Source organism: Biomphalaria glabrata, chromosome 1 (genome assembly GCF_947242115.1).
Source record: "Biomphalaria glabrata chromosome 1, xgBioGlab47.1, whole genome shotgun sequence".
Classification (NCBI taxonomy): domain Eukaryota; kingdom Metazoa; phylum Mollusca; class Gastropoda; family Planorbidae; genus Biomphalaria; species Biomphalaria glabrata.
Genome location: NC_074711.1, coordinates 9,964,565 through 9,978,433, shown reverse-complemented (window position 1 = coordinate 9,978,433; position 13,869 = coordinate 9,964,565). Strand labels below are relative to the sequence as shown.

Sequence of the window (13,869 nt, the reverse complement as noted above, 5' to 3'; positions counted from 1 at the left end):
TTGTACGTATGACGCTAATTAATTTAAAGTTCCTTTCTCTGTACTTGTACTTCTGATGCTAGCTGACTTAAAGTTCCTTTCTCTGAGCGATCTAGCAGTTGACGCAGAGACCAAATTTCCTTGTACAATGTCCAAACTCTTTTGTTGCAGACGTAAGACATGAATATAAACATCCCTTGTAACCCATTCATTACCACAGAGATGTAACGCAACACATTATTGTCCAATCCTTCGGCCAGGAGAGACAGTAGCCAGAACACTCCAGTCATTGTAGAAAGTTTCATGTAAATGTAAAGGTTACTGCGGTCACTTTTCTTAAACATGTCTGGACTTTGAAGTTTTTTGACTTTGTAAATTTCCAGCACTGAAGAAACAAAGAAGAAAACATTGCTGAGTAACACAGCACCAAGTGGAGCAGCCACAGAGCAGAGAATGAGTTCCTTAGAGTTTAAATAGCAAGTTCTAGTTCCATAGCCCATTCTTTGGCCATCAGAAGTGAAATAATCTACAAGTATTACAATGGATACTATTACAGCTGGTAAAAGAAAACTACATAGAACCCTAACGATTAGATGCTTGCGGGAGTCACTAGTGTTGCAGGTAGTTCTAACTTTGGCAGTAAAGATTGTATACATGTGAAAGCAGCAGATAAAACTCCAGGCAAACATACAGAGCCACATGAAGTGAGTACTAACACCAAGAACTGTACAGATGATACTTGGAGCTTGAACGTGAGAGATTGTCAGCAGCAAAGCCTGAGCTAAAAGAAGCGTGGCAGATAGAATCATAGTGTGTATACCAGCCACACTTCGGAGTGTCCTGAAGCTGATGTAGGTAACTACAGTCATCAGGAGACACACCATTGACACACCGAGACATATGACCGTGATGACATACAGAGATAGAAAAGATTCACTTGCTTCAGCAGCTTGCAGTTTCTCTTGTAACTCTTCAAGTTTAGAGTCCAGAAGGTCCACACAAACATTGACAGCACCATCTTCTTCCACTGATAACTTCTTGAGCTCGTCCTTTTCCTTAAAGACAAACACTGCATCTTCTAAATCAATTTTTATAACGAATTTTAATGATGCATTCGCAAACCCAAACCCCTCCACGTGAACTCTAGATTTGTTGAAATGAACAAAGGGGCAGGTCAAGAGCTTGTTTAGCCAAAGAAAGTCTTGCTTGCTGTACCACATTTCATTTGTTGGAAATGGTCCAGGTATATAAATCTCGTTAGTACAATCGTCGATAGTTTCATTGCAGCTCAAACTATTTGGCTCTTGTTGAGGATTTTTATAGTATTCCAGAGTCAGTATAGTGTCGCCTACTAAAAGTGTGATATTGTTTTGAAATAATTTCTCCGCCAGCGTTCTCTCCACGTCATCTCTCAGAATGTCTTTTGGTGAAATGATGTAGACATCTATGGTCAAAAGTACGGGATAAATGACGTATTTCTCATTCTGAACATCCAAAGAACTATCCCTGCTATCATTGCTAAGACCAAAGGATTTCATGCTAAATCTGAAAGATAACTCTTCAAAAATTTCAAACAGAGTTCTGTCAAACCATTCAGATAGACTAATGTTTAAGTGAGACAATATCTTGTAATGAACACCAGATACTTGCATGCTAACTTCAGTTTTATTGATTGTATATTCCAATCTAGTTTGATACCCCAATCCACGAATCTCTTTCAGGGCTGTTACACATTTTCCCCTTTTCAGCAGCTTACCATCAGCACACTTCATCTGGAAGCATTGATTGCCCGGTCCAGACCACTCATCCCTTAAACAACTCTGCACAGCTGCTTTAAAAAGTACAGCTAACCGCGACTCTTGATGGAAGTTTAGTAATATTGTGAACGGCGGGATCATAACAAAACCAGGTTGATAGGACTCGCTATCATTGGATAGCGAAGAATTGTCCGTGACAGACCAGCAATTATTCTTGAGAGAAGTATATTGTTCCGAATTGCATATCGCACAGAATACATTAGCGAAGTACATATTTTGTTTCTTAACTTTAAAACTTTGTCCAGTGAACTGGGAGCATAACTTTTCTATATCTGGCTCGTACGTTGTCCACTGACTGGTCACATTGCACTGATTAATAACCGAATAAAACCAGCTGTTCAGAGCGCCGCAAGTGGAGTAGTTTGAATTGAAATCCTGAATTACATCTTTTATCTGACAGGTGGAGGTGTGCTCTAAACTCAGTCTTACGAGATCGTTCAGGCTCAGGGCTTTATAGGAATGAAGATAATGAAAGCAGTCTATCTTGATCTTCCATGGCATCACCTATGTTTGAAGGAAATGAAATGAATAGTGTTAACAATTTTAATAGACCTTATACGCTAGCATATTTGTTTTATTCATTAGTTTTCAAAGTTATAACTTCAACACTGTTAAATTAGAGAATTTGATTCATGGAGACTAATCTATAAATAGCATCCTTTTTTCTGGTGAATCCGGTGTGCAGCAGACGTCAGTATTGATTATCAAATTATTTTTAAAATCATACAATCATTTTTTTTTGCTTATATGTTGTTGTTTTTTTTTTTATTTTCAGCACTGAAGAATCAAATTTCTAAGCTCTTTTGCTTGCAAAACTAAGAAATGTGTATTATTTAGTTGGCAGAAGTCATCTTCCAAATAACTTTTTTTTTTGGTCAACGTAATTTAAAATCTCTCATAATCGCTAAAAAAATAGGGGAAATAATTAAGAACTAATCAAGTTTTTAAATTTATAAAACACTTTTTTTTAAAAGTGTCAACAATACGTACACTTAGTCTATTGGACCAGTGTGGGGTGTCACAAATAAATAAATCTAGGAGGTTTACAATTATTTGTAAAAGAAAAAAAAATCTATAACTAATAATATTTATTACTACAATTATTTCAATCAATGATTTATTTAGTAGAGTGTGCAAATACACAGTGTTATATAGATCATGTATACACTGTGGATATGGATATAGTTGTAGACCATTGGAGATCTAATAATATTCAATTCGCCATGAGCGTCATTTTGAAATCATTTTTTAATAGTTCGAAATCTTTAAATCATTTAAAATTTGTCATTTTTTCTTCAATCTTGGTACATAGTGCCATTTAGTGTGGAACCTATAGTCATGTTAAATGCTAAACATATTAAGTAGGTCACATATAAATGTCTAGAAAACAAATTGAAATAATTAATACTGCAAACTAAATGTACACAAAAAAATCTATAATTTTAACATACATTGCAGTTAAAGCTGTTCGTAATTTATAAAAGTTAAGATGCGGTAATAATGTTTTTGTTTTCTAAATAAAATCATGCCGACCTAACAAATATTCATGTTCCTTTTAATTTTGCACCGAAATGAAGTAGAAATACTTTTCAATTGATTATCTTATCTTAGCTTCTTATATAATACAGACGTTACTCCAAAAAATAAGATGATTACGTCCTACGCGTTATGCATTTAATCATTCATATTAACCAATGACCTACATTCTGCCAAGTCACTGGTTTTCCTGGCTAGCTCAGGCAACCCATTCCATGCTCTAATAGCACTAGGGAAGAAGGAGTATTTGTACAAATTAGTCCTAGCATATGGAACAAGGAATGTGCCTTCATCTTTGTGTCTTTCTGAGTATTTTATTAAATTTTGTTTTTGTATTTGAAGATTATGGTTCAGTGTTTTATGTATGATTGCTACTTTACTTTTGAGTCTCCTCTCCTGAAGACTTTCTAAATTTTTAAACTTTTCTTTTTCTTTTTGCAGCAGACATGTACATGTTTACTTACATTCGTAGCATTGTTACATTCGGCGCAATATCTGTTGTAGTAGGTGACCCCGGTGACTGGATCACTGACCTTTGTGAGTACATCCATCAGGTTTTTATCATACTCCAGATCTTGACCTAACAGATCTTCCTCGCACAACTGTCTCACCCTCAGATCGGAGTAATCGTCTGGGCAAGAGCGTAGAAGCAGAAATGTGTACATTCTTTCATCATAACCGCTGCACGTTAATTTAGTCAATTTATTTGTCAGCTCCCCTTCACGTGGCAGCAACAACGAGGAAAGATCGACAGTTTTCGAATCAGAGTTGCCATCATTCCAAGGCAGAGACTTAACTTCTGGACAACAAGTACCGTAAACCAAACACCTTGGTTTTTGGCAATCGCAAGGGAAGCAATCAATGTCAGAACATCTTTCAAAATTAACAAGAGTAATTCTCTCTTCCTGGTAACAAACGTGGGGACATAGATTCAGGAAGTAATCGATATGTGAAATGTTTTTATTCCACTGAAACTCGTAATTAAAATGTTCATCCGCTATCACAAACTTAAAACAAATTAATGTTAAAACGTCAAAACTTCTGAAAAATCTGGCCGAAATTTTAATCGCCATTATCTTCTATGATCTTACATTAAATTTCAAGGAAATAATTATAAAACTAGTCTGTCACAGAGATGAAACAAATAACATTTCCAGAACCAAAACGATTTTATATAGCAGAGAGCTGCGTAGGTCTAAAGGTTGCCACAAATGACCACATGAATCTTTTATGTGATTTACTTTGGATGACGGGTCCGCACAAAATGCGCGGACAGTAAGTTATGTCCGAATCGTCTACCTGTTTATGGCACCATGAGAATTCAGTGATACCGATTAAATCAAATATGTGAATATAAAAACATTGGCCATGCAATGATGCTTCTCAAAACTTTATATACATGGTTCATTGGGGTACATACTTGAAAACATTCAGTATTGCTTTCTTTCTAGGAGATTGAGAGTTTAGGGGCAGAAAGAGAGGCTCAGATAATCAGGGCCGGATTTTAGTATGCAGAGGTAGGATGTTTGTGGACGTACCTACATTTTTTCGAAAGCTGAAATAAAGATAAAACATATGGGTATTAATACTTATATCTAACTGAATACTAATACTTAGATCTAACTGCATACTAATACTTATATCTAACTGCATGCTAATACTTATATCTAACTGCATGCTAATACTTATATCTAAATGCATGCCATATTTTAGAAGAAAGAAATCGAGCACTTGTAAATGTTATCTCATTTTCTTTTTAAGCAATAATTAATTTGCATATTTTACATTTTATCTCTTTTGTGGAGGCCCCTTTCTTGTGGAGGCCTCTTTCTTGTGGAGGCTCCCGACAGTAGTCCAACCTGCCCGCCCTTAAATCCAGCACTGCAGATAATTTATGAGAGAGAGAGAAAGATAGAAAGAGAGAGAGAGAAGGTGAGAGAAATAGAGAACCCTGCCTAACTCCACACCCAGTCGCCCTGTGGAAAATTTGGCCAAGGATAGACAAATTTATTAATTAATTTCTGTTTTGCTGCCCCTGACTTGCTGATCTCCCCCTGACTTGCTGATCTCCCCCTGACTTGCTGATCTCCCCCTGACTTGCTGATCTCCGTCTCGACAGGTCTGGGAAACCCAAAATTCTCGACCTGTATGGCGACATTTATGCACTACGCAAGACAGCAGGGTTTCTGTCCAGGGCTTTTGCAAGAGAGGGTTTGAGCCTCTCAAGCCCTTACTCAAATGGAGTTTGATGATGATGATGATGATTAATCCAAAGTAACAGCGGGAAAGAATTTGTCGACATGCATCTCCCTAGAATTACAAATCTTACGAGGCTCCTCGAAAACTCCATACTCCTGATCTAGTTTTCCTCTTGCTATTCGTTGGATTCCTCTAATGCTCAAATGTTATTTGCCAAAGTGGTATTTAACCCTTTCAAACCCTGCAATCTAAAGGGCTGACGATGCTAAGGCCATCTGTTTCTGTGGCCCACGGTTAACGGGGGTGTCATGTGGCCAGCACTACGACTAATTGCAATTACTTTTTATAAACTAATGTCAGGTACCCATTAGAGCTAGGTGGTCACAGAGGCGCCCTAAAGATAGCGAAATTAAAAAATCCCAGTCTTTACCAGGATTCGAACCCAGGAGCCATCGGTTCAAAAGCCAAGTGCTTTACCACTCAGAAACGAAATTCACATAATTAACTGGGCAGACACTAAGTACGTTTTAACTCTTTCTCACCGTAATTATTTTTCCACGTTTCGAAGGAATTCTTCTTTTTGCTCGTTACTACTTCACTCCCCTGTTCTGATGAAGCTTCAATAGCTTTGTTGTTTGTTACCAGAAAATGTTTTATTTGGTATAGAAATAAAGGGAAATGCATGCTCTTTTTATATAACACAAAGTCAAGTTTATAAAATCAAACATCAATTTAATTTAAGGAAGTCAAATAAACAATGGTATCGTCAATTAGTAGAGAAAGAGTTAATATTCGTGCAGAGAAGTGGGATGTACATTATGTATGTAATTATGTATACAATTAAAGAAAAATTGTTTGTTAAAAAATGTTTGCATTAAAAACAAAGTTCGAAGTCTTATCATTTCAATTGGAGACTGTCATCGTTTTCTTCAATGTGACTCCTGCTTGGTAACAAGTTCAAATTTGTATGGCTACCTGGTCGTGCGGTGTGCGCTCTGGACTATAATTCAGTCGTCTCAATAGTCCCGGGTTCAAACCTTGCCAGATGCCATACCCGTCCTCCTGCTGGAGGTTTGGACCAGGAAGTAGTTTAATATGTCTAAACTGTGTCTGAAGAGTATATATTGATCTGAACATTGCTTGAGTGTTTCTGTACACGTATTATTATTGGAGTTCTTATTGACAGACTTACAGATAAAGACATAATACAAAAGAATAATAACCGTGTCTCTAATCTCTTTGTTTGTAGTGCGGTCTTTAAATGTGATTCCTAGGATCCTTCTGTGGCATCTCAATTCCATCACTAGGAATCTGCTCTCTAGCTTTTCAGTCAGTCTCCAAGACTCGCAAGCATATAAGAAAGTGGTCATGACTTGGAAGCGAATCAGTCTGATTTTGGTGTCGAGGGCTATGGGATTTTTTAATAATTTGTACTTATTTTTGTATTGTATTTGTGCTAATTGTGTTGAAAATTCCCTTACTGGAAACATTAAATACTCTAAGAAATCTTTGTTGTAAAGATACATTTGTTGTGTTTCTGTATTAGCAGAATTTCTTATAGTGATTAAAGTGTCTGTTTCAAGACATGAGGCTTTTTAAAAAATCCTTTAATTGAAATGCCGTATAAAATAAAAAACAACACTTTTCTTCATTCGTTGTACTAGACAATATTAGATCCTTAAATAAGAAATAATATAAACGATTTTACTTTATTTTTAAACAACGATTGACATCAGGGTTTTTAAATGAGTTATATCCGTGGAAATGTGCCGAAGGTATCGTAGAAAATAAGCTAACAACTTATCAATGCATCTACAAGTTTAGTTTAGGCGTAGTGAACAAAACGTGCGCCCCTTCCAGCCCCCATGAACATCACATAAAAATATATGCTTATAAATTAAACGTATTTAATAATAATAGAATATAAATAACCTTAGAATGTATTACCTAACTAAAATATCTGCAATAAATTATATTTTTTGGCGCCTCTCTGAGGGTTGCGTCTGGTGTATTGTGCCCCCCCCCCATGCCCCACCTCACTACGCCTCTGCCTATAAGAGCAGCGGTTCTCAACCTTTTAAGCTCGGCGACCCCTTTTTACAATCCCCCACTCTGCCGCGACCCCCCCCCCCACACACACACATACAGCAATAGAAGAGTAGACAATAACAATCCATATTTTCGATGGTCTTAAGCGACCCCTGGCAAATGGTCAATCGACCCCCAAGAGGGTCGCGACCCACAGGTTGAGAACCCCTGCCTTAGGTTATCTGGCTAAATATTGTCTTGTAACACATTCCAGGCATACGACATAGCTTTGCTATTTTCTTACAATTAAACTGACCAGAGCTTTGATAGAAGAGTGCAAACATAATCTTTGATATTATCTTTATCTGTGTTCAGTGACACAATGTATTCAAACTAGAAACACCTCCATAGAGTGTCGTTTGGTCGTCTCGGTGGTCCCGGGTTCATACCCTGCCCACTGCCTTCCCCCGTCGTACCGCGAGAGATAGATTATTTTCAACTCTGAAAGAACATCCAAAACATGATAAAACATTTTACAAAACATTTTTTTATTGTCATTAGGTCTGTTTGAACTTTGGACATTCCTATTAGCTTTATATACAATACTATTACAATTACACAATAAAAACATTTTTAAAATACTTAAAAATAACAAACTTATTCGAAGTGTAAGTGTATCAATTAGTTTGGATCAGTCATGTGATGAAATTTATAATAGATCTAGACCAAAAACGATAAATCTGTGCGATTAGAAATCTTTTTACCAATTGTTTTTGTTTAGCGCTATTGCATGCTTTACGCTTTCTCACTACGCTATGATCCTATCACTTTCTCACTACGCTATGATCCTATCACTTTCTCACTACGCTATGATCCTATCACTTTCTCACTACGCTATCATCCTATCAGTTTCTCACAACGCTATGATCCTATCTTTTGTCTGGGCTTGTTGGGGGGGGGGGGGGGAGGGGAGTGGTGGGAAGAAAGAAAAGGATATCTGTGTGAATTTTTACTGTAATCGGTTTTTAAAAGGATTTTAAGGGGACTAATTCATCTTTTCCATTATTTCAGTAAAGTACAATTTTTTTCCCTTTTTCAAAATTCCAAAACAAAATAATTAACTAACGATAGTTAATTAACTAATTTATTTTTTTATTGGTTCTTTTAAAGAAATAATTTTGCGAAATTTCAGCTTGATCCAAGAGTGGGTGTCGGAGAAATAACATAACACACTTTTTACCAGACAGAGTTGATATGAGTATTGTACTGAAGACATTTCATGGGTGCAGACAGAAAGCAATAAACAATTTAGTTAATGCTAGTTGCTCAATCCCTAAGCTGTTGACAAATTCTCTTAATGTGCTTGTACTTCTGATGCTAACTGACTTAAAGTTCCCTTCTCTGAGCGATCTAGCAGTTGACGCAAAGACCAAATTTCCTTGTACAATGTCCAAACTCTTTTGTTGCAGACGTACGACATGAATATAAACATCCCTTGTAACCCATTCATTACCACAGAGATGTAACGCAACACATTATTGTCCAATCCTTCGGCCAGGAGAGCCAGTAGCCAGAACACTCCAGTCATTGTAGAAAGCTTGATGTAAATATAAAGGTCACTGCGGTCACTTTTCTTAAACATGTCTGGACTTTGAAGCTTTTTGACTTTGTAAATTTCCATCACTGAAGAAACAAAGAAGAAAACATTGCTGAGTAACACAGCACCAAGTGGAGCAGCCACGGAGCAGAGAATGAGTTCCTTAGAGTTTAAATAGCAAGTTCTAGTTCCATAGCCCATTCTTTGGCCATCAGAAGTGAAATAATCTACAAGTATTACAATGGATACTATTACAGCTGGTAAAAGAAAACTACATAGAACCCTAACGATTAGATGCTTGCGGGAGTCACTAGTGTTGCAGGTAGTTCTAACTTTGGCAGTAAAGATTGTATACATGTGAAAGCAGCAGATCAAACTCCAGGCAAACATACAGAGCCACATGAAGTGAGTACTAACACCAAGAACTGTACAGATGATACTTGGAGCTTGAACGTGAGAGATTGTCAGCAGCAAAGCCTGAGCTAAAAGAAGCGTGGCAGATAGAATCATAGTGTGTATACCAGCCACACTTCGGAGTGTCCTGAAGCTGATGTAGGTAACTACAGTTATCAGGAGACACACCATTGACACACCCAGACATATTACCGTGATGACGTAAAGAGATAGAAAAGATTCACTTGCTTCAGCAGCTTGCAGTTTTTCTTGTAACTCTTCAAGTTTAGAGTCCAGAAGGTCCACACAAACATTGACAGCACCATCTTCTTCTACTGATAATTTCTTAAGCTCGTCTTTATCAGTGAAGTTAAACTCTGCATCGTCTAAATCAATTCTTACCATGTATTTTGTTGATGTATCTGCTGACACCAAAGTCTCCACTTGAACTCGTGTCTTGTTAAAATGGACAAATGGGCAGGTCAAGAGCTCATCTAGCCAAAGAAAGTCTTGCTTGCTGGACCACATTTTACTGACTTGATATGGTGTAGGAACACAGATGTCAGCTAAAGACATACAATAGTGAGTTGTTGAAGAGCAATTTAAGCCTTTGGATCTGTAGAGAGTATTACTAACGAACTCTAGAGTCATCACCCTTTCTCCAACTAAAAGTGTGATATTAGTTTGATACAGCATTTCCAGCCACAATTTTTCTGCTTCATCTCTACTGATTTCTTTCTGTGTAATTATAAATACTTCTAATACTAAAAAGGAAGGAAGATATACATCCGGACTATATTGAGCATCTAATGATCTATATTTGTTTGGAATAAACGATTTGACATTCAAACTTAAACACAACTCTTCTAAAATAGTTGACATGTTTACACTAAACCAATGTGACAGACTAGAAGAAAAATAAAAAATGTCATTGTAGGTAATTTCCGATGGTTGCACGCCATCTTGGCTATAATTCAGTGTATATTCTAATCGTGCTTTATATCCTAATCCACGTATTTCTTGTAAGGCAGTCACGCATCGCTTACTTCTAAGCTGTTTCCCTTTAGCACAGTGTATCAGAAAGCATCGATTCCCTGGTCCTGGCCATTCTTCTTTTGAACAGGACTGTATTTCTGTTTTTGATGGCGCTTCGGATAACATTTTCCCGTAAAAGTTCAATAATATTGTAAATGGTGGTAACTCATGAGAAATAATACCAGGCAGAGTAAATGAGCAATGACTCTTTAGATAAGGATATTGCTCTGAATTGCAAATCGCGCAGAATACATTTGAGTAGGACAGGCTTTGTTTCCTCACACGAAAACTATGTCCAGCGATCTGAGAGCATAACCTTTCAACATCTGAATCATACAGCGTCCACTTTCCTGTTATATTGCACACTCCAATAACTTTGTCAAACCAATTGTTGCTTTTGTCGCATGTCAGGTAGCTGGAGTTAGCATCCGGTACATGGTCTTTTACATTGCAGGTGGATGCATTATCCAAACTCAGTCTCAGGAGCTCGTTAGGTTCTAGGGACTTGTAGATATAGAGGTAGTGATAGCACTCAATCTTTACACTCCAGGAAACCAGCTAAATGTGGAGGAGAAACGTTCAAGGTATTAGAAATACAATGACATTACTGATGAAGACATGAGAATGCAGAATATTACATCACTAGCTTATCGCTATAAATACTAAATATATAAAGTGTTTAGGAAATATGTATTAGTCTTATGTTAAAATATGTTAATAAGTGGCTTATTTTACATATATACAAGGATGCTAAAGATTTTTAAATGAAGAAAGCAATTTTTTTTCACATCAGGCAACATAAAACTACCTTTTAACAAGAACAGTATTTAAACTACTTGTTTAAAAAAGACAATACTTTAACTTAAAAATAACTTATAGAGCGATTTTTTTCTCTTAATAACTAATAAAACAATGGACCCACCCCATTCCGAGAAAGAATCCTGGTTAAACGAATGTATAGATCTACTAGACCTTATACAATTCCAATGATAACTCTTTAGATGTAAACTTAAAAGAAGATGTGCACAATTTTCTGATCATTAATGTATTAAACTCCAAGACGTATATAGTCCGTTCAAAATAAATAATAAATATCTCTTTCCCTATCCAAATTTAATTTTTTTTTTTTTACTTTAAAAAATTATAACGGTCAAACTAGATATTTCCAAGTTTGGCCAATGAGCGAGTAATTCCTTTCTCAACAATATGCAACAACCTGTCAAATTTATTTACTGAAGTAGGTATCAGTACTTACATTGAAATAATATTTTATAAATAGTTTTTTACACCAATACTTACATAACTAGCATTGTTACACTCAGCGCAGTATTTATTGTAGTAGGTGACCCCTGTGACCGGATCACTGACCTTTGTGAGTACATCCATCAGGTTTTTATCATACTCCAGATCTTGACCTAACAGATCTTCCTCGCACCACTGTCTCACCCTCAGATCAGTGAAATCGTCTGGGCAAGAGCGTAGAAGTAGAATTCCCCTGTGGTTCTCACTGCACGTTAATTTGGTCTGTTCGTAATTCGTTTCGTTTGCTTCACTTGGAAGCGGAAATGAAAAATAATCCGCAATTTTAGAATTAGCACCGTCATCTTTTCCAGGCAAAGAGCTCACCTCCGGACAGCAAGTGCCGTAAATCAAACACCGTGGCTTTTGGCAATCGCAAGGGAAGCAATCAATGTCAAAACATCTTTCAAAAGTAATAAGAGTTATCTTCTCTTCCTCATAGCACACATTGGGGCACAGGGACAGAAAGTAATCCAAGTGTGCCACGCTCTTGTTCCACTGGTACTCGTAGTTGTCATTCTGATCAGTCCACGCAGACAATAAACTGAATAGTGGAAACATATGCAAACTTCTGAAAAATGTGAGAGACATTTTTAAAGACATTGCATTTATCTTAATGAAGAGAAATCTTTATTCAATGTTATAGCAGTTAGCCTTCTACGGTCATAGAACGCCTGTGACTCATCTCATAAACAATGGATAATAAGAAATCAGTCATAAAACATTTTCTTATAGTTTATAAACAAAGCGCTGTATGGATATATAGGAATACAAGACTTACTTATATAGGATACGAAAATGCGTGGTTGTAAAGGTTGCTATGAATGACAGTGTAAATGTTTCATGAGATATGCGCTTAGGATGATCTGTTCAGTATAGATGATCTCCCATTGGTCATATGAGATCGGCGCCACTTTGATGTTATCATTGAATGTCTGCGACATGTTTGACTTAACAGAAGCGAAAATAGAAGTGTTTTCGCAAGTGACTTCATTTGTTGTGCATGTTGTAGCCTCATTTTGATTGAATAGTTACATGGGCGCATAGAGTCTGCGTGTGTCTCTTGAGTCTTTAAATGGGAAGAGGGGAAAAGAACAAAAGAGGAAGAAAGAAAGACAAACAAAATAGGAAGAATCTTTGTTCAAAAATAACGAAGCTAATCTAAGAACCTCGCACTTACAACTATATATCTCAAAACATGTAGAAGCTATTTCCCTTATTCGAAGTGATGAATCACCAATAATTAATTGATTAATTGGTTAATGTTTGAATTTGATTCAGGTTTTATTAGGTACAATAAATAATTGCTTAAAGTTTCAACTTGATCTGAAAATACGCGTGAGATAAATAACATGTTCAATTATCTAAGGGGACGAAACTCTTCAAGGCTGTATATGTGAATACTGCAGGATTAATTTCCTTTGTTGGTTGTCAAATATAACTATTAATTACCAGTAATTAATTGCCTAATTGGATAATTTCTTTTGTCACAGACACCTTCAAGGCTCTTAGGACTCATAAGAAGATTCTCGTTGCCTATCAGAGGACGCTACTGCTGCAGACCTGCCACATCACAAGAAAATTCCTCAGTGGACACTGATAAAGGAACTACAATGAAATATGTTTCTCTTTAATGAAACTCGCCAGAGAATGAATACTCGTTCGTTTTTAACATAATAATAATAATAATTGTAATAATCCAATACAGAATACTTGTGACAAAGGCTACTTAAAACAATCACCTACGATTAACGACCGTGAGTAAAGTCTAGCGACGTCTCTACATAGCTTCTTAAATAGTACCGTACAAAGAATTGTCTAGGTCGTTTATGTTACTGATGGTCGATTCTACAAACATCACGTTTATGCAAATCTACACTATCTAACAGGGTGTGCCTTATTTTGCAATGTGACCTAAAAAATAATAGAACATCTTACCTACTACTGGTCAGCCACTATTATGTGCTGTCAAGTGTGACACTATAG

The 13,869-nt window shown here is 36.6% G+C and overlaps 2 protein-coding genes across 3 annotated transcripts in view; both read right to left on the bottom strand.

Moving 5' to 3' along the window:
• The window catches only part of LOC106067361 (uncharacterized), a 6,295-nt gene extending 1,745 nt beyond the window's left edge, over positions 1-4,550 (bottom strand). The window contains exons 1-2 of the mRNA XM_056020962.1: positions 3,797-4,550; positions 1-2,300 (exon numbers count right to left, since the gene is read on the bottom strand). The exon at positions 1-2,300 is cut by the window's left edge and continues 1,745 nt beyond it. Coding sequence (XP_055876937.1) covers positions 24-2,300; positions 3,797-4,405 — 2,886 coding nt within the window. The 5' untranslated portion in view covers positions 4,406-4,550 and the 3' untranslated portion in view covers positions 1-23. The remainder of the gene's footprint in view (positions 2,301-3,796) is intronic.
• Positions 4,551-8,590: 4,040 nt separating this feature from the next.
• On the bottom strand, positions 8,591-12,641 carry LOC129924632 (uncharacterized). Of its 2 annotated transcripts, none has more exons than XM_056020956.1 (2): positions 11,953-12,641; positions 8,591-11,142 (listed from the first exon to the last, which is right to left on the bottom strand). In XM_056020956.1, the coding sequence occupies exons 1-2, from the start codon at positions 12,484-12,486 to the stop codon at positions 8,914-8,916; spliced, it is 2,763 nt and encodes a 920-aa protein (XP_055876931.1). In that variant the 5' UTR covers positions 12,487-12,641; the 3' UTR covers positions 8,591-8,913. The 2 variants fall into 2 exon arrangements, with proteins under 2 accessions (XP_055876931.1, XP_055876923.1); XM_056020948.1 differs by having other exon boundaries at positions 8,596-11,142; positions 11,884-12,639.
• Between the last annotated feature and the right edge of the window lie 1,228 nt (positions 12,642-13,869).